Source organism: Phytophthora sojae, assembly GCF_000149755.1.
Source record: "Phytophthora sojae unplaced genomic scaffold PHYSOscaffold_4, whole genome shotgun sequence".
Classification (NCBI taxonomy): domain Eukaryota; phylum Oomycota; class Peronosporomycetes; order Peronosporales; family Peronosporaceae; genus Phytophthora; species Phytophthora sojae.
Window position 1 is genome coordinate 2,904,684 of NW_009258118.1, and position 18,258 is coordinate 2,922,941.

At 54.8% G+C, this 18,258-nt stretch overlaps 8 protein-coding genes across 8 annotated transcripts; 4 read left to right on the forward strand and 4 right to left on the reverse strand.

Moving 5' to 3' along the window:
• Positions 1-1,030: 1,030 nt before the first annotated feature.
• On the reverse strand, positions 1,031-2,424 carry PHYSODRAFT_300511 (hypothetical protein; the record flags this gene model as incomplete). The annotated part of the gene is made up of 2 exons (XM_009528195.1): positions 1,031-1,084; positions 1,147-2,424. 2 exons carry the CDS (start codon positions 2,422-2,424, stop codon positions 1,031-1,033), a joined length of 1,332 nt encoding a protein of 443 aa, XP_009526490.1.
• Positions 2,425-3,551: 1,127 nt separating this feature from the next.
• Positions 3,552-4,447, forward strand: PHYSODRAFT_501704 (hypothetical protein; the record flags this gene model as incomplete). Its single annotated transcript, XM_009528196.1, has 4 exons — positions 3,552-3,711; positions 3,793-3,873; positions 3,941-4,161; positions 4,223-4,447. The coding sequence occupies 4 exons, from the start codon at positions 3,552-3,554 to the stop codon at positions 4,445-4,447; spliced, it is 687 nt and encodes a 228-aa protein (XP_009526491.1).
• Positions 4,448-5,097: 650 nt separating this feature from the next.
• PHYSODRAFT_499170 (hypothetical protein) lies at positions 5,098-6,254 on the reverse strand (the record flags this gene model as incomplete). Its single annotated transcript, XM_009528197.1, has 2 exons — positions 5,098-5,225; positions 5,300-6,254. 2 exons carry the CDS (start codon positions 6,252-6,254, stop codon positions 5,098-5,100), a joined length of 1,083 nt encoding a protein of 360 aa, XP_009526492.1.
• A 1,092-nt stretch (positions 6,255-7,346) lies between these two features.
• Positions 7,347-8,816, reverse strand: PHYSODRAFT_498308 (hypothetical protein; the record flags this gene model as incomplete). The annotated part of the gene is made up of 1 exon (XM_009528198.1): positions 7,347-8,816. One exon carries the CDS (start codon positions 8,814-8,816, stop codon positions 7,347-7,349), a length of 1,470 nt encoding a protein of 489 aa, XP_009526493.1.
• A 1,355-nt stretch (positions 8,817-10,171) lies between these two features.
• Positions 10,172-11,358, forward strand: PHYSODRAFT_346173 (hypothetical protein; the record flags this gene model as incomplete). The annotated part of the gene is made up of 2 exons (XM_009528199.1): positions 10,172-10,185; positions 10,262-11,358. The coding sequence occupies 2 exons, from the start codon at positions 10,172-10,174 to the stop codon at positions 11,148-11,150; spliced, it is 903 nt and encodes a 300-aa protein (XP_009526494.1). The 3' UTR covers positions 11,151-11,358.
• An 819-nt stretch (positions 11,359-12,177) lies between these two features.
• PHYSODRAFT_498506 (hypothetical protein) lies at positions 12,178-14,116 on the forward strand (the record flags this gene model as incomplete). Its single annotated transcript, XM_009528200.1, has 4 exons — positions 12,178-13,039; positions 13,122-13,286; positions 13,369-13,562; positions 13,646-14,116. The coding sequence occupies 4 exons, from the start codon at positions 12,178-12,180 to the stop codon at positions 14,114-14,116; spliced, it is 1,692 nt and encodes a 563-aa protein (XP_009526495.1).
• Positions 14,117-14,444: 328 nt separating this feature from the next.
• On the reverse strand, positions 14,445-15,417 carry PHYSODRAFT_285933 (hypothetical protein). The gene is made up of 3 exons (XM_009528201.1): positions 15,147-15,417; positions 14,893-14,959; positions 14,445-14,822 (listed from the first exon to the last, which is right to left on the reverse strand). Exons 1-3 carry the CDS (start codon positions 15,317-15,319, stop codon positions 14,511-14,513), a joined length of 552 nt encoding a protein of 183 aa, XP_009526496.1. The 5' UTR covers positions 15,320-15,417; the 3' UTR covers positions 14,445-14,510.
• A 192-nt stretch (positions 15,418-15,609) lies between these two features.
• PHYSODRAFT_501149 (hypothetical protein) lies at positions 15,610-18,188 on the forward strand (the record flags this gene model as incomplete). Its single annotated transcript, XM_009528202.1, has 10 exons — positions 15,610-15,663; positions 15,732-15,818; positions 15,905-16,035; positions 16,102-16,297; positions 16,354-16,509; positions 16,582-16,835; positions 16,917-17,182; positions 17,254-17,410; positions 17,579-17,658; positions 17,725-18,188. 10 exons carry the CDS (start codon positions 15,610-15,612, stop codon positions 18,186-18,188), a joined length of 1,845 nt encoding a protein of 614 aa, XP_009526497.1.
• Positions 18,189-18,258: the final 70 nt, after the last annotated feature.

Below are 18,258 nucleotides of genomic sequence, written 5' to 3' on the forward strand. Positions count from 1 at the left end.
GCCCGCTTTACTGGAAGTGGACGCGCTTGAGGGACGGACCGGTGTCGATAAATGCGAATGATCCTGGGTTTGGGTCGCAGGAGTTGGCGGCTTTGACGGTACTGCTGGAGTTGGCGGCTTTGTGGAGGTGGCTGGGGTTGTAAGTCCCGACCGCGACGTAACTGGGCCATCGAAGAGGTAGTGGTTGTTCTCAGGAGTAGCTGGGGCTGGAGCGTTTTCTTCATTCCACGGAGCTACCCGCGACTCATTCGCTGCGTCGTCAGAAGCGAATCCATTATCACGCGTTCCACCTCGACTTGATGGTGGCGTGGAGATCGCATCGTCATCTCCGAGCAGCTCTGGCGCTCGTGTATCAACCGCAGCCTTCCAACTGTTTTGCCGTCGCTGAGCACTTGGAGAAGGCACGATCGGGGGAGGCGCGGCAGGCTTGCTCTGCGCGTACACGGGAGGAGACTTCAGCGGGGCCATCGACTGCGGTTTCCATCTGAAATACTTGGGCGTATCCGATGGCGTCGGGACGTACGGTCTTTTAACTGGGCGCGGGCTGAATACGGCGGGGAGAGCTCCAGCAGGCAGAACAGGCTCACCACTCTGGCTTTCACTGTCTTCGACCCCACGTTCGTACTCATAGTCGTCATCTTCCAACGGGTGAAGTCTCCGATGCTTGCGTTGTAGTTTCTCACTCTCCTCTTGGGTGATCACCCCCAGCGGCGGTCGCTGTTGGGCTGGCCGGACGTCGAACAGCAGGGGGCGCCGCTTGAGCACGGGGTCCATTGCCGGCAATGAGCACCTGGAAGGCTACTAAAGGCATTATTGAGCTAATGGAGCGTTTCCTGCCGTTTTCGAGCCACCAAGAGTCACCTAAATGCAAGCATTCATACACGAACACGACAGTCCAGTCAGGCGGCTACAACACTGGCAGATCAGACGCAAGCAGTGGCATGTGAAGTGACGAGGCGAATTATTCATCTAATTTTTGTGTGCATTTGTCTAGCGTACTTGAGTACAGCCCGCCACCGCGCCTGCAAATTCATCGCAAGTCGGCATTATTCATCTTCTCCTGCAAATTTGCAAGGCATTTACGCTGCAATTCGATACCAGTTGGTCATCGGAACCCGAAACAAACAAGGGATATAGCGGTCTTACCTGCCACGGTGTCAGTCGGTGCGACGAGTCGTAACGCTTTGAGGCAGTCTCGAGAATCTGTGGCGACCACTTGTTGCACGCCTTGAGTAAACTTGAGAGGAAGAAATCCATCTCACTAGGGCGGTGACTCTCGCCCATGTGCTCCGTGAATCGGTTGAGCATGTGCTCGGCGCCAGCAATGTCCAGCTGACCAAGGCGACAGAGGACAGCATTGCCGTACGCTTCATTTGCAAGGTCGTACTGGGTGTTTACACGTCGGATGTCCCCAACAGCCTCAAAGCACCCTTCCGCGGATGCCCACAAGCCAGCTTCCGCGTACACACTGGCCGCCCACAGTCCATTCTCTACAGCACTGTGTACACTGCCGCCGGCTTCCGCGACATTCTTGGCCTGCACGTAGAGCTCCGCCACCTGCTTTGCCAGCTCCTCGGTCTTGCAATCGGTCGGGAACCTGCGCTTGAGCCTCAGGGCCAGCTCCGCCAACCCGCGCGACGCCTCGTCAAAGTACCCGGCCGATGCCAACTCGTCACACACTCCCCGAATCTTACGCACCAACTCGCTCTGCGTCTTCGGGTACGTGTCGACCTCCTCCAGCGTGCACCAGGCGGCCTCCAGCTCGTAGTTGGCTCTCAGCAGCAGCGCCCCCGTCGCTTTCGCCGCCTCCAGGAAAAACTCCGCTGCGTGCTTCCAGTCCTTCCGCACTTTGCACTGCAAGGCCTTGGCTCTGATCTGTCGGTGGGACTCGGTCTCCACCTCGTTCACCTCTGAATCATTAAACCCCGTGGTCGCTCCTGCTGTTCTCCTGCGTCTCACAGCTCCGTCGTCTCTCGCCGACGCGGACGTCGCCCCCCTTACCATATACTTCTCAATGCTGCTCATGACTCCACCCCTCGAGACTTTATTCACCCACGGGGCGCGACACAGCGCCTTGACGTAGTCCCCGGCCTCGTCGGCCCAGCGCCACGTGCCAAAAATCCCAAAGGCGTAGCGCTCCCTCGACGGCATGAAGACGACGCTGAAGGCCAGCACGTTGTGGAAGCGCCAGACGAGTGGTTCGTTGCGCACCAGCGCCTTTGCCGTCTGGTACATGGCCGAGAACCACTTGGACACGCCCAGGGACGCGTCCGGCACGAGGTCCGCCGGCTCGTTCTGTTGGCTGAGCCACAGCGCGAACGAGTGGTCCGACGGGTTCGTGGCTGCGGCGAGGAGCAGCACGGCCACGACCAGCGCCAGCAGGCGGAGCAGCGTCGCGACCAGCACGGGTAGCAGTGTAGCCATGAGGAACATGCCCAGCACTGCAATGCAACAGAAGGTAGAGGAGTTTAGAGGGCTGTAACGTTGGCTAGAGAGGGAGAGGGGGCGGTGGAGACGCGGGAGGCAGCTTACGGATCAGGAAGAGAGCGTTGTTGGCCGTCATGGGCGCTGGCGCCGCCGCGGGCGCTGCAGTCCCCCACGCCATACTTGGCAGGAATATCAGGTTGTGAATTGCGTCAAGTGGTCACTGGAGTGGGGAAAATTGTAGGAGAGGCTTTAGTGACAGGGTAAAGTTGATGTTGAAGTGAAGTTTGTGAGTGTCATGATCTTGATGCACGGACCGCGTTAAGGACCACGCTGCTGAAGGGGACATGTACGCTCTTGACACTACATGTAGTTCTCAGCTTGCTGAGTAAGTATTGCGAAATGTGTCTACTAAATTGGCAATGGCTTCGTACAAAGCTTACGTAATGGACGGGTTCCATCAGTAGTAGGGTAGTAATAGACAGAGGACAGAATGACGGGGTTGACTCCGGCGCCAGAAACGAAAAAGCCCACAGGATCTTCATTTCTGCATTGTCATGTCAGCCTCATCAAAGTCCTCCTCGTCTCCGCCTGCTTCGCCGCCATCGCTGGCTGAACCGGCGACATCGACCGCCCCTGCTGACGCGAAAGTTGAGGCCAATGCACCCACGGGAGGTGACGCAGACAGCGAGGCCAGCTTTTGGGACATCATCGCCGACTCCCACCCGGATCTTGAGAGCTACATAGACCCTCAGTACAGCCAGGAGGAGGTGAACTATCAGCCCGCCATCGACACCTCTAGTCTCATGGGCAGTGTGATGGTGCCATCTCCAAGCTACTACGTCACCGTCGACACACGTCTGGATGGAACGCCTTTCCGTACGAACTCCTGCCTCAGTCGTCTTCACCCTTTTGGCGTTTATTTACTCGCTGATCTTTTCTATCCACTCTTGTTGTGTCTGTAGCGCTGTCGAAGCCGATCTCCCGTGAGGATGGGGCTCTTATCGTGGGCACGGAGCTCGTGGGCACGGAGCTCGTGGGCACGGGGGAAAGGAATCGTATCTTCACGACAAATTTTCTGAGCTCGAACGATCCGGTGACGCAAATACAAGTAGAACAGGTGCTGTATGCTTCAAGGTTTTGTTTGCTCTTCAGATTCTAACATTGCCGAAATATTTGGCTTCCTTCAGGAGGTTCGTGACCTGCAATGGATCAGTTCAGACGTCGCTGTTGCTGCTGTCGGATACGATATCCAGCTGATGCAGCTTGGGCCCCTGAGGATGCAAGGTACGAACGAAAAAGCGCTCTCAATCTAGAGTTTGTTCGAGCTAGCAATTGATCTTAGAGCATTTGTACCTCGTGTTACAGCCCCGATCAGTAGTGTCCACTCCGATGCTATTCGAGATTTGGCCGTCTCAACCACTACTAACTCATACGTGCTTTCTGGTGGTAAGTTGAGGACATACTGTTCAAGATACCTTTGTATTAATGGATTTTGCTGGCTTTCTCCAACCAGGGTTTGACGAGACTGTAGTCATCACGGACCTCCGAGATACCGGAGACCCGACAGCTTCAACGATTGTTGCAAAGTACGACGCACGAGATGTGGTTAGTAGCGTCCGGTGGTCGCCTGTGGGTGCATCGCAAGTGAGCTGGACCACGGACGGGGGTGATTTTCAAGTCGCAGATTCACGTGTACCGTCGCCTCAGCTCCAAATCCCGCTGTACGCGTATCTGGTAAGCGTCTGTCCACCTTACACATTAGATGAACATTGCTAACGATCTACATACTCTGCAGAAGGTCGATAAACTAGGCGGGCTATTTGCACATGAATACCTGAGCAACCTCACTGTCGCTCTGGGATTCGAGAGCGGATACGTCGCCATGTTGGACCTCCGCCAGCCTCGACAGTCGGCTTGCACTTCACTTGTAGAGTCGAAGCTGACGGCGGTCGGTGAGATCAGACGCTCGGGCACCAAGCTTGCGATGTTTGGTCGCAGCGGGTACGAGCTATCCTTTTAACCTATTTTGTTGGTATGAGAGAGTAATGTTTTGTCGTTGCGTTGCCAGGTTTTCAACTGCAGGACTGAACGACGGCAGTATGAGCCACCTCACGCTGTGCGTAGTGGCCATCTTCTGATATTCTGGTACTTGAAGTATTGTACAGTACCAATACTGACGCGGTCATGGTGACTTATGATATGTAGGCGGCAGCAACCGACCCAGATTGCGGCGAGTTCCTACAAAACCAGCGGTGACTTCTCGTTCGAAAGTGGCGCCCACCTAGCAGTCTCTGACAAGTACGTACCAAGTCGTACTGAGTTTTAAAGCTAGAACTACAGTGCTGACATGTATTGTGGTAGTATGGGTATCGTGTCAGTGTACAAGGAGAACGACATCTTCGTGCCATCGACGGCATTCAATGGGAGTGGAGTTGACGCCTGGTAAAACGATGCACGTGCGAAAAGCAGTGCGTCGGTTGATGAATGTTACAGAAGCAATACATTTACACCACACCGTTGAATCTCCATGTATGTATAGTAGTGTTTTACTTCTACGACTATCGAGTGTAAATGGGCATATCCAGGTCATTGCTATAGGGTACAGAAACTCGGAAATTGAAGGCACCCCGCAAGCATAAAGGGAATTCATTTACATTATCGCAGGGAAATCTAGTGGTGCTGCATGCGCGAGATTTCTTGGAGCAGCTTGGTGAGATTACTCTGCGGCTTTAGGTTGGTGAAGCTGTCGAAGTGTGACCAGGAGTAGCCGTCCGTGTGCGCAACATCACTCGTTGTGTCTGCAAAATAAAAAAAATAATAGTGTCAGTAGAAGCAATACAAGCACGTCATATCGCAATCCATATCCACATACCTGGGTTCATAGCAAGCTGCACACGACCAAGAGCGTTGCACTCATACCACTCCGTCTCCTTGCTGCGCGACTTGTTGGACAACCCGATCATCGTGGTCGCCAACTGCGTCCTCAAAGCAGGAGATTGCAGCGTTTGCGAAAACTTCACCCGCGTCGGCTGGGCGAGCTCCGCGAGACCAACCTGGATCCGCTGCAGCGCATTGACCTGTTGGTCCGTGCACAGATATAACATCTCGATCAGGCGAACTGCGGCCAGACACGTTTGCTCGCCTTCTCGCTGCAGGAAAAGCGTGGCGCCTCCATCTTCGCCGGCGTTGGCGCTTTTCTTCTTGGGTTTGTCACCCTCATCATAGACTCGCTTCCATAGCTGCAGAGCCCAGCCGATCGCTTGAAAGATCAAGTTGTTGTTGCGCATCTTGTTGGCCTTGGCGCGCGATTTGGCGCGAGCTTTGGCAGAGCTCGATGTGCTAGCGCCGTCGCTCTGCAACAGCGCGAACAATCGCGTTCGCTGCACCCACGCCTTCCCTTCCAGTCGCTCATACCGCGAGCGGCACGCATGGAGATCTTGCTGGAAGCAGTAGATAAAGAACTGCACGACCAGCAAGTTCCGGCGCCAGCTCTCGTCCTTCTTGGGCAGGCCGTCCTCTCCGACTTGTCCGTTCCCGCTGACTTCCTGCAACGCGGTTCCCAGCGGCTCCCACTGGTTCGGGAAAGTCAAATCGCAGCTACACGAAGCCGCCTTGTCGAACACAAACACCAACGCTGCGTAGATGGCCACTGCGTCGCTGTAGGCAATGGCGTCGTGGCTCTGGATGCGATCAATGAGCTCGGCATAGAGCAGATCTGACGGGTACTCTTTGCCGAGCACCACGATGCTCCGGAGAGTAGCGATAGCCACCCCCGGGTCGTTCGTACTCAGCGACGTCACCATGTCGAACACCAGCGACGCGTTCATGGACGACTTGAGCGTCGATGACGGCGTGATGGGCTTCAGCTCGTCCGGTCGGCGGACAGGGGGCGTGCTAGGCGCTGAGAAGGGCCTCGAAGTCGCACGGCGCTTGGCCGCTTTGTCCGGCGTCTTCTCGGGCGTGGAGAAGTAGTCGATGATGGAGCGACTTCGCATTTTCTTGCCCTTAGCGGGACGTGGCGGCGTCTTGGTGTTGTTGTTATTGTTGGTGGTGGTGGTGGTCTTGGCCGCCTTCTTAAGGGCGCTAGACTTGGAATCAGAGTAGACGGAGCCCAGCATCTCCTCCAGCTTCACGTCCGTGTCGCTGTCACTGTCGCTGAGAATGCTGGCGAGCGCGCTTGAGGCGGCGCGACGAGGTCGAGTGGAGCCCTTCCGTTTGCCATGCTCGTCTGTGGTTGAAAGGGGATTGTCAAGTAAGTAGGAGGCGTTGTGGGGGTTGAAGGGTATGAGGAGAGAGAGGAGAGTCTGGCGGTTCAGATGAGGCTCCTTGGACAGGCAGACGTACCGTCGGAGATGAGGATGACCGCGTCTGCCGCGGTGTCCGCCGCGGCCTCGCGCTTGACCTTGTCCGTCATACGTTTTGAGACTTTTGACGCCTGGTATGTTGGAGGTCACAATTTCAAGGTTTCATGAACTCTTTTAGTGGCATGTATGCCACTTTAGCGGGGTGATTGCAGTATACTTAGTGACATGCAGGGCACTTCAACATTTTCTTCGCAAGCATCGACTAGTGTCAGCTCAACGAGTGGAAGGTCTGTCAGAAAACGCCGACGGTCCGTAAGGGATACAACTGCATGCTGTGCGGGAGCTTCGTGTGCAAGTTCTGTCGCGTATCGCACAAAATCGCAGACATTGGCCCGGACAACAAGCTCTACTGGACCAAGCGCGTGTGTCCATTCTGCATGACGCAAGTCATCAAGTCCGACACGACCGTCACGATGCGCTCCGAGATCGCGGCAGGCGAGTACCCGGACAGAGATAACAAGGTCTTGTAGTTGTTGGATGAAGGTAGCGGTAGTTGGTAGCTAGGTGGTAGATGGTGCTTATGAATCTCAGCCAGTATAAACGTAGGAAGCTGTTTCACTGAGTGGCTTCTAGACATTGTCCCTGTTTGCTGCGCCTTGTTGATGCGAACGCAACCCACACGGGACAATGATCCGACAGCTCGTACCCGCACTGAACGCGAGACATATAAGTTTGCAGTCGCGGAAGCATCGCGTCCATCGGGTTCTGCACGGAAAGACGACTGCTCTTTGAAGGAGGGTAGTATCGCCAATCCACGCGGAGGACGCCGCTATCCACAAGGTAGTCGCGCTCTTGTTCTTCGCCCGGGTTATTGCTGCTACTGGTGAAGTCTGCACGATCGAGCCAAATATTATCGTAAAGTTTTCCGAAGACCGTGGTTGACAGCGGTGAGCGGATCAGGGCCATCTTGTGCGACCCCAGACTACCCAGCACGTCCTGCGGCGACAAGTTGAAGTCGCCCAGCACCACCACTTTCCTCTCTGTGCCAAAGTTCTCGCTCAGCTCCGCTGCCAGTCGGTTGATCTCGACGATTTCGGCGTGGCGGTCCTCCTTCTCACCAAAGGAGACGTGAACGTTCATCAACGCGAGCTCCAGCTGCGGTAATTTCGACGCTGCCGTCGCTCGAAAGGTGGCGACGCACGGTAGTCGGTTGAACATATTCTTGTCACCTTCCAATAGCCAGCACTTCTCAACAAGATGCACAGCACTCCGCCTGTAAAAGAAAGCATAGCGCTCAACACGCTTCTTCATTCCCGGGGTCTTGCGCCCCACCGGCTCCGACACCACGTAGTCCCACCCAGGCAGCATCGTTTTGAGTCTCTTCAACACAATCAAGTCCCTCACTTCCTGCAGCGCCACGAGATCGAACTCGTCCAGCACGTCCGCAATTCGCTCCAGTAGAACCGTCTCCTTGCGTCTTGAAATGTTGCGGATGTTCCAGCTCGCCACGATGAGCGATCGGTTGTCACACCCGTTACAATTCCACATTGAAAACACATTTCCACGCACGTCGCTCTCAATCTCCCGACAAATGTGAAAGTTTGCGTCTCGTTTTACCCCCTCTTGGCCACACTCGACACCGTCTTCAACCTCTTCTCCCCCACTGTGTTCCTCGTAGGAATTCACTTTCACTTGAGCCCCCGCTTGAATTTTCGCGTAAGACTTTGCCCCGATGCCTTTCACGGCCAGCAGGTCTTCCTTCCGGTGGAACGGCCTCGCCTCGACGATCCGTTTGGCCAAGGCCGGCCCCACCCCCTTGAGCTGCTGCAGTTGCCTCTTGGACGCAGCGTTGAGGTCGACTTTAGTGGGGGTTGCATTGGATTCACTGCAGTCGACCGGCCGTCCACCCACGCACACTTGGTGCTGGGCAGTGATGGCCGCCAACTTGACGGGGCCGATGCCTTTCACGCGCAGCAAGTCGTCGACGCACGAGAAGGGGCGAGACTCGACGATCAGCCGCGCGGTGACGCAGCCCACACCCGGCAGCTGCTGCAGCTCGAGAGGCGACGCCGTGTTCAGGTCCATCGAGCCGAGCAGGTACCACCTAACTGCAACTTTTCGGCCCGCACTCCCAGCAATTTTAGCGTTGTAGGTCACAATATCGGGGTTTTATGCGGAAATTTAGTGACAGGGTAGACCACTTCAACTTGACCTTTTCAGGGGTTGACGGCGTTCTTACGTGGGGAGCTGGATGCTGCTGTCGCTGTGGTGCTAGACGAACTTTCAGCAGCCAGTGTGGCGTTGAGTTTGTGGCGGAAGACGTCCGAGTGCACCACGGCCACGTCCTTGGCTGGGTCGTCGATGTCCTCCTCGTCCTCGTCTTCGGGAACGCCCCTGGGTGTTTCGCATTGGTCTCGCCTTCCCGCGCCGGCCATAAAGACGTCGACAGATTCCAGTTCTTGGACGTGATGAGGTTACGGCTGTCTGCTCAGTCACTGTGATGGTCTCAGGCAAGCGCCGCATGGGAGTTGGTACCAGACATAATTTACACTAAGCCGTGCTAAAGCACGGAGAAGCTCTGGATTTTATCATGTAGTTTTGATTCTAGGTTTGATTCTAAGTTAATTTATCTTAAATGTGCCTAGCAGTTCTACCCGAGGTTCTTTGGTTCAGTTGGTGCTTTTGTCTTTATTCGGGTTTGCTACCAAGTTCCGAAACCATGAAAGCATGCACTGCCAACTATCTCAAGCCCTTACGCGAGCATGTACTGGTCACTCGCTATATCTTAGCTATCTTGCAATAATATGCAGCCACGTCAAGGCTTGAATGCGGCGGTAACGGTACGTATGCACGTGCAGAATGGTTGAAACGAGTATATGCAGAATGGTTGAAACGAGACCAGCATCGTTTGAAGACTTCAACGACACCCACGACTTTAAATTGAAGTCGTGGGTGTTCGTGGGTGTCGTTCCATGACTTGAACGTGGCGACACCGATGTAACATCGTTGAACATACATGTACTGCAAACACAACTGTAGTTATGTTTGGAGTCATGGTCGAGCGACATCCGATCGATCGTGTCACGCGAATGTCGACCCTAAAAGACTCAAGCAACACGCCGCTGGATAAGCGTTTATTAAAGTTAACGGGTACGTTAACGATCCGTTCGTTTATAACCGATAGCGGAGCATGGATTTTTTATAATGATTGCACCTGCAGTCGTATCGCCCAAACAATTTGGATAAAATCCAGAGAACAGGTCTTGTAATCGGGTAGGGGGTTCTAACTCTAGACTGCTCTAAAAAGAATCACTGGCTTTTATTCGGGGCAGTTACTGTATTGCATTCAGAAATAGGTGTCCGTTATGTAAACGTGGTGTGGCACTATATCGCTGCCGGGAAACGTTTGGAGTGCATCGATCGAAACCTCCGCGTCCACGATGGCGTCCGCAAGGTAAGCCCCGCTCCCCATCGGCCCCTGGCGCGTTCACTCCCGTGCCCAGCCCATTCTCACCCTCGCATTGTTGCAGTCGACCCCTAGCTACCGCACAAGACGACGAATACTTCCCGTCTTTCCTCACGGCGCTTCAGTCCACGCCCAAGGCCGACAAGTCCAAGGAGAGCGTCCCCCGCACCCGATCCGAGACGGATGTGCTGTCTTCCAAGGCCAAGCCGCGCCTAACCTTCGCCGAGAGCCTGTCCATGAACCGCACCAAGCAGCAGGGCGTGGAGGTGCCCGAGGATTCCCCGTTCAGCTTCGGTGGCAGCTACCAGGACAGCCTCGGCGCTCGCAGGCGCAAGGGTGGCCCCTCTCAGGACGCCGCTAACGGCAGCAACGCTCAGGACGAGGACGTGCCGCCCCCACCGACGATGTCGCTGCTGGACCCCGTGGGCTTTGCGGCCGGATCACACAGCGTGGACGACGACGAGGCGGCAGCGGCTGCACGACGCAGTGCTGCCGCAGCGAGGGCCTCGTACTACCCGAACGCGCACAGTGACGAGTGGGGCCAAGACAAGCAGTACTGGGTCACCGTGTTTGGGTTCCAGTCGAGCGCCAAATCCTTCATCCTGCACCAGTTCCAGTCGGTCGGCGAGGTCGTCAACTATTCGAGCAGCAGCGGCGGCAACTGGCTGCACCTGCGCTACCACACGAGACTACAGGCCGAGAAGGCGCTAAGCTACGACGGACGCACGCTCGCGAACAACATCATGATCGGCGTCAAGAAGTGCTACCCGTTCGACCGGGACGCGAACGCGCTCGATGAGACGCCTGTATCTAGCTACTTTGGCGCGCAGGCGCGCCAGAGCTTGGGCTCTCGTGACCTGGAGGTGGATCCCACGGACGTGGATATTATGCTTCCCCCGCGCCGCCGACAGGACATTTGCTCGCGGCTTCTGAGCTATCTATTTAACTGGTGACACAGTTGTCATTTCGCATTGAGAAGTGGTGCAGCACAGATGCAATTGTGGAGTAGACACGGTGGACTGATAGGCACACAGGACAGCGAAAACAGGACCAACAGTATGGACGGCAGTGCGTTCGAAGAGGACTCGGTGGAGGACGTACGCAAGCAGTCTGCATGTATGTAGACAAGCATCATTGTGTCGGGGGAAACTCGCAGTCCCGGGTAGGATACGAGTTGGAGGAAGAACTGGTGAACTTAAGTGACCACTGCCCTGAGAATGTCTCGTTGTTTTTTGCTGCGCTAAAATTGATCCGCCGCCAAGGCGCTAACCTGTATGCAGTAAGGTATCTTCGTCCAGCTCGCGCTTGTTGCGACTGAGATCGGCGTCAATTCAGCTCGTCCTTGCATCGTGCAGCCCAATCGCTATCACACTTCTTCGAGGTTGAACAGGTAAAGCAACGTCAGCGCCTGGTTTGTCTGAACTGTTTTTTTAACAGTTTTCTTCGTTATCATAGACCCCATTAACAGTGTACACTCACTGAGTGTCACTCAGACACAATTCGGGAGCTTGCCGTCTCGCGCACAACGCCATCTCACGTGGTTTCTGGTGGTAAGTTGGAAATTCAGAGTCGTGTCTTGATTTTGATTTCCTCAATGCTGATGAAATCTGTGATCTTTCTAGGTTTCTGCGGAACTGTGGTAGTGATAGATCTCCGGGACCAAGGCTGCCACCATCATTGACGGGCACGGTGATAAATACATGTAGCATGGGTATCGTGTCAGTTTACACGGACAGCAACATCTTTGGAAGTGGAAGTGGCAGCTGGTGAAGCGCCAAAGGAAGTTAGAAGAAAACGATATGAAAGAAAATAGTAAGTTCTTCATTTGCATAACTGTCGCAAGCGCATGGTATGTTTTTTTTAGTACTAATTAACGAAACGAACTTGAAGCAAAAAAGGTGAGGTACGTCACTATTAGGGGGTAAATATGGGAGTTAGTGACAGCAGGGTGCATTTGCTAATTCCTCGAGTCGGCCCGTCATGGCGGTCGCCGGCACGCAGACGATCGCGGGCGTGCCCGTGGAGCTCGGGCAACCCGTGCACATCAACACGAAGAAGCAGCTGCAGCGCCAGATCAACTCCATCGTGGGCTGGAACGACCTGGACCGCGCGCCGATAAACGTGGCGCAGACCATGCTGCGCGGCAACGAGCACCAGGTGGGCGAGCACCCGTACTTCGTGTGCGAGAAGTCGGTGGGCGTGCGCTACCTGGCGCTGCTGGTGCAGGGCCGCTGCTACCTCATCTCGCAGAACTACGACATCCGCGAGGTGGCGCTCTTCTGCCCCGTGCGGCCCGACCGCCTGCAGCCGGGCGTGGACCGCAACACTGTCGTGCCCCACCAGTGGACGATCCTGGACGGCCTCATGGTGTGCGACAAGGACGGCAGCAAGTCGGTGCTCACGCTACTGCTGTACGACATCCTGGCGCTCAACGGCAGCCCCGTCATGACCTCCAAGCTGCAGGATCGGCTCAAGCTCATCCAGAACGACGTCGTGGGGCCGCGCAAGCAGCTGCCGCCGCCCAAAGGACAGCCGCCCGACATGTTCCAGCTCGTGCTGCAGTCCATGTACCCCATCAACCGCGTGGGACACGTGATCCGCAGCATTCTGCCCCGAGTCTCGCAGACGCGGCAGAATGCGGGACTGGTGTTCACGCCCGTGCTGCTGCCGTACACGCCAGGGTACTCCAAGGGGCTGTTCCATTGGACGCCGACCTCCATGCTGTTTGCTGACTTCCAGCTGGGCGTGGAGTGGCGAGGCCGACCGCCGAAACCGGGATTCAAGCTGGTCATTCATGACAAGCGCACGCAGGTCTTTCATGACTGGATCACTTTCGCGCCGGGTGAGTTTCTTTGTCTTCTATGTCTGGGTGTACGGAAGCAACAGGCAGCTTGACTCATCATTGGTGGAATGTGTTGCAATAGACGACTTCGAGGCCTTTCGGCAGGACAAGAAGGCATCATCGCGCATTGTGGAGTGTGTGTACGACCCTGAGTGGCTCACGTATATCCCGTCGCACGACAAAAGCACATGGGACTCCGGCAGCACGGAGTTTAACGCCACAGACAGAGGAGTTGGATGGCGAAAGGGTACGTTGAAATCGTGTGGAGCTGCTGGCATTTGTTGATATTGTCTTCTCACGTTTGATACGTCACTCGTCTTCTTGCGAAGGCGGTTGGAGATTTATTCGATGCCGTCCAGATCGCGGGATGCCGCTAGAGCGCAATTTTCTGACGATGATTGAGAAAGCGGTTGGTGAAGACATTAAACTGGAGGAGATCGAGCGATTTTTCCCCGATGACCCAAGCAAGAAGCCGATGTCGTCGCAGCAGAAGAATCGTCATGACACCCCGTCGACGTCAGACGTAAGGCTTCCTGAACTTTAGTTTTGATATATTTCCATGAAAATACTGACACTTTGTTAATAATGAATACCGGAACTCTACAGGACTTTGCCCCACCTAACAAAAAGAAGCGCGGTGGAGGTGGAGCAGGTGGGAGTCAAGGACCTGGCACAGGCGTGTGTTACGACTTCCAGAACAAGGGTGTATGTCAACGTGGTCGGTTCTGCCACTTCTCGCATTGCGCTTGCAACTCTACGTGTTCGTGCACACCGACCAAGAATACTTACGGTACACAACTTCTGGTTTTGAGAGAAGATGACTGGTATGTGAAGCTAACGGTTTGCTTGTTTTCAGGCCAACGACCTTCTTACAGGAGAAACGACTACGATGCTCCGCCGTCTCCTGAAGTACCGCCTTCATCGATCGCTGATGCAAGTTCAGCACCTGACAAGTCTCCATCGTTACGCCACACAAATTCGTTCGAGCGGGATTCGAAGAATGATGGGGCCGCAGGAGAGGAAGAAGAGGCTGGCGAGTTGACCGACAACAGTGCGTTGCATCCCTGCGATGGCTAGTGTGGTGTGACTTTCCGAAACTCATCTTTTATTTTGTTCGGAATTGCTAGACAACCTGCATATCAACAGTATCTACGCGCCTCTCGAGAATTTCGCTAAGGAGACCATTGCTGCGAAGCGCGCGCAGTTGGCAGCACTCGGAAATCGCCGCATCTGGGCAAGCCTCGGACTCGAAGACAAGCCACAGCGCACTCGACCTTGCGGCTTGATTGTGTCGAAGACGGGTGAGGTGGCATACGTCCGTGCGTTGGAGAAATAGCTGCAACTGCAGCTTAGCTGGCGTAGTGGGGAGAACATGCAGTTTCCGCTTCATTACTTACGTCACGGAATACAAATACGATGAGTGCGTTGCTATCTGGAGTTGTGTTTGTCGACGCGTCCGTGCTACACCGATCTACTGCTGCTTCGGTGCAGCTTTCCGCGGCAAGTCTTCAAACACCATCGTGCCGTCCTTCAATCCCTGAATCTCATCCTTAGTGAGAAATCGGCCGCCGGGGCCACGCGGTCGCCGCATAGCGTGTTTGTGACGCGAGTCGTGCAGATACGCCTTGCGCTGACGAGGGTTTCCTAGCTTGGCCTCCAGCTTTGCTCGCTGCTGGCGACGGATCATAATGCGGTGGTACTGCTTGGCGTTCACGTAGACCGGCTCCTCCTCCGTCGCCTCCGAGTTGGGCGTCGACGGGCGGGGGAACATCGACTGCGACAGCTACAGCAACAACAGAAAAACACGATTAATACATGTCCCCACGTTAAGGCGGATCACCTTTACGCCTCACCATGTATGGCTGCATCATGGCGCTCGAGTTGTACATGGCCCGGAGCTGCTCACTGTTGGTTTGTTGCTGCAACGAAGAGAAATTAACACACACGTCAGCCATTTAATGTTACGCACAGGTCAAGCACTCCCATCTTACCATCTACATATCACACGTTAAAAGGCAGCGGCGTCGGAGCGAGACGGAGAAGGAAGAATATCGGGGTCAGCATCCACACACTGCAAGAGTCAAAACGGTAGAGCAGTCGGAGCCTTACGAGCTGCTGGATGTACTGCTGCTGTTGCTGCTGGAAGAGCGCGAGCTGCGCCTGAAGGTCGGCCTGGGACGCGTCAGCAGCGGCGCTGGACGCGTCGTTGGGCGTCGTGGCGGCGTCCGAGTCGGTGAAGACCAGCTTCGTGTCCGTGGCGGCGTTCGTAGTGTCCTCCATGTTGCTACTACGCGCAGCATAAGCCCATGCAGAGACGGTCAGCTCTTCCAGCATGGCTCCTACCCACTTCTAGCGCCCAGATACGGCGCGCTCGCGAGTATCTGGCGGCGTACATAGCTACATTACCTTCTGGTGGCGGCTTCTTCGGGCGAGTTCCGGTAATGAGCGCGGGAATTCGGTTTGAACAGAGTGGCGTGCTGGGATTGGTCGAAAATAGATGTACATAGATTGTACACAAAACAGCTTGAAGCGCGAAGCGACACACAACAAAGTGAGACCTTGGGGCGGCCATGAGAGGCGACGTCAACCCCACGCAGATCCAAGTGCTCGACGGGGCTGCCCTGGTGGGTATTTGCTGCTGGGATGGAATATGTTCATTGTTTTTTTACTGACTGTTTGTATTGCTGAACAGAGGGCGCTCTCGACGGAGCTCAACTCGAGCAAGTACGCCATCGACGCGCACAACCGCTCGATTAACGAAATCGGCAACTTGTCGGAGGTGCAATCAATGCGCTTCTTGTGCCCGGCATTGGTCTGCCTTTTGTGATTTATTGATGCAATTTGTCGCTGTTTGTTGCATTGCAGCTACCGAAGTTGTGTTCGCTGGATGTGTCATTCAACAAGATCACATCGCTGCGGAACGTGAGCACGGCCAGAGAGTTGCGGGAACTCAAGATCTACAACAACAAGCTCACTAATACTATCGGACTCAAAGCGTAAGGCTATGGTGTTGGTGGTTGAATAGAATTTGGCGGTGGGGCTTATCTTTCTTGCTGGTGAAGCAATTCCAACTTGGAAGGCCTGCAGATGAACGACAACCAGATTGAAGAGATCTCCAGCGACTTCTTAGCGCTGGGTAGACTCAAGAACCTGTGGCTGAACGGCAACCGCATTGCCTCTGTGCAAAACCTTCGGGGATGCAGACTGCTTGTTCATTTGGATTTGGGTCGGAACCGTCTGCAAGGTGCAGCATCCGAGGTGCGTCTCTGCATTCCATCGTCTTGAAATGCTTACCAATGATTGTTCTGCAATAGGGACTAGATGCGCTTACCAACTTGAAACACCTGAACCTTGCTGGAAATGAGCTCTCATCGGGTGGCAATCTCGCTTACCTTACGAAGCTGGAGGAGCTGAACTTGTCGGAGAACAAGCTCACAAGTTTGCAAGGCATCATGCCGCCGAATCTGCTTGTAAGATGCACGGACCTTATTTTATGCCGTTGGGGTTCGCTGACAACTTAAACTGCTTTGACACCTGAGTAGGTGCTTCGAGTGAACGGAAATCAGATTTCTGACTTCCAAGGCATGGCAACGCCACTGGAAAAGCTTAACGAGCTCTACGCCCACGACAACATGATCGTGGACATTGAATCACTTCCTACTCGCTGCCCACAGCTGGAGTCTGTCGATTTGAGAAATAACCAGATCGCTTCATGCTCCCAGATTGGGATTCTGGCTACGTGCGAGGGGCTACAAGATATTTGGTTGCAAGGAAATCCATGCTGCTATTCGAGCAGGTGAGCAGCTTAAACCGTTGGTAGCAAGGCTGGCAGCACTATCGCGTTATTGACGTGAAGTTCTTGTGTCGTTCTGCCCAGCTACCTCATTGACGTGATGTCGGCGCTTCCAGAGCTGAAAACACTCGATGCCTTCACTGATGCGCAATTACAGAGCCACCGCGATAGGCTGAAGAAGGGTCTTATCTCTCAAGAAGAGTTGCTTAATTCTTCTAGAGCCTCGACACCCGCATATCGACCAGGGTCTGCGGCCTCTCGTTCGGGAAGTGCACGCGCTCGAACGCCCAGCGGGAGGCCGGCGACGCCCGACTCGGCCCCTGTTTTTCATACCCCTTCAGCTCGAATCGGTTGGTGTTTATTATCGTTGAGTACTGTTATCAGGAACTAACTGACTTATTCCTGCCGTCTGCATGCCAAGGCAACCTCACGAAGTTAACCAGTGAAGACGAGCTCGTGAAGGCTCAAGAGGAAGTTCGCAATCGTTTGCAGAAGATGAAGCAATTGTTGCATCGCGTGGGGAGCCAGACTGACGAGTCTGCAGCACCCGACAAGAAAGAGCGGGCGGACCAGCCAAAGTCTATTCAACGACGTACCTCGGCACCTGTAGACCCCATTGCAGCAGCCATCGCAGCCAGAAAACGCGACTCCGCGACCAAGGTGGGGGCTAGACCGCATGACGGTCGTAATCCTACAAAGCTCGCTCCGTCGACTCCATCGCCCACAACGTCTATGGATGCTGTTAGTGAGACAGAGCGGATTCCTAAAGTGGTGCATCGAGCGAAAACCGTGCAGTCGCTCATCAGAAGGTCATGTGTCGACGCGGGTACGGACCCCCTTGAGTCGCTTATGAGTCACAACGAGCCCGTCGGTATTCAGACACCTGGGCGAGCCTGCGAAATGGAAACACAGACGACATTGCCACCAGCTCCACTCCTTTCTGCATCAAAATCGGGCTCTCTTCGTGACTCGGAGTCGAGACTACCTCAAGCCGAACATGAGCAACACGAGCAGAACAACGAAGCTGATAAGACACCAGATGAATCAGGAAGCGAGCCCACGAAGGCTGACTCTCAGTGGGGCCCTCAGCAAGACGGCGATGCGATCGAGGCTGAGATGAAGCTCTTCCTTATGCAGCATGCCATGGATGGCGCTTCTCCTGAAGACAACCAAGTGAGAGCTGAAGAACAACCCGAGGAAGATGTTGACCCCGCCAAGTTCTGGTCAGACTCTCCTCGACTGGATACTATCAAGACTGCTGAACTACGCAAGCCCCCGACGTCGCTGTCAAGGACGGGCTACCGAACGTTTCGAATGCCTTCGCGACCCAGCAGCTCCGATAGCCTTCAGCTATAGGAGCAGGACGCCCTTCAATAACTCATCGAATGCTTCATTCATATCATTGAATTCTCCCAGAAGAGAAGAG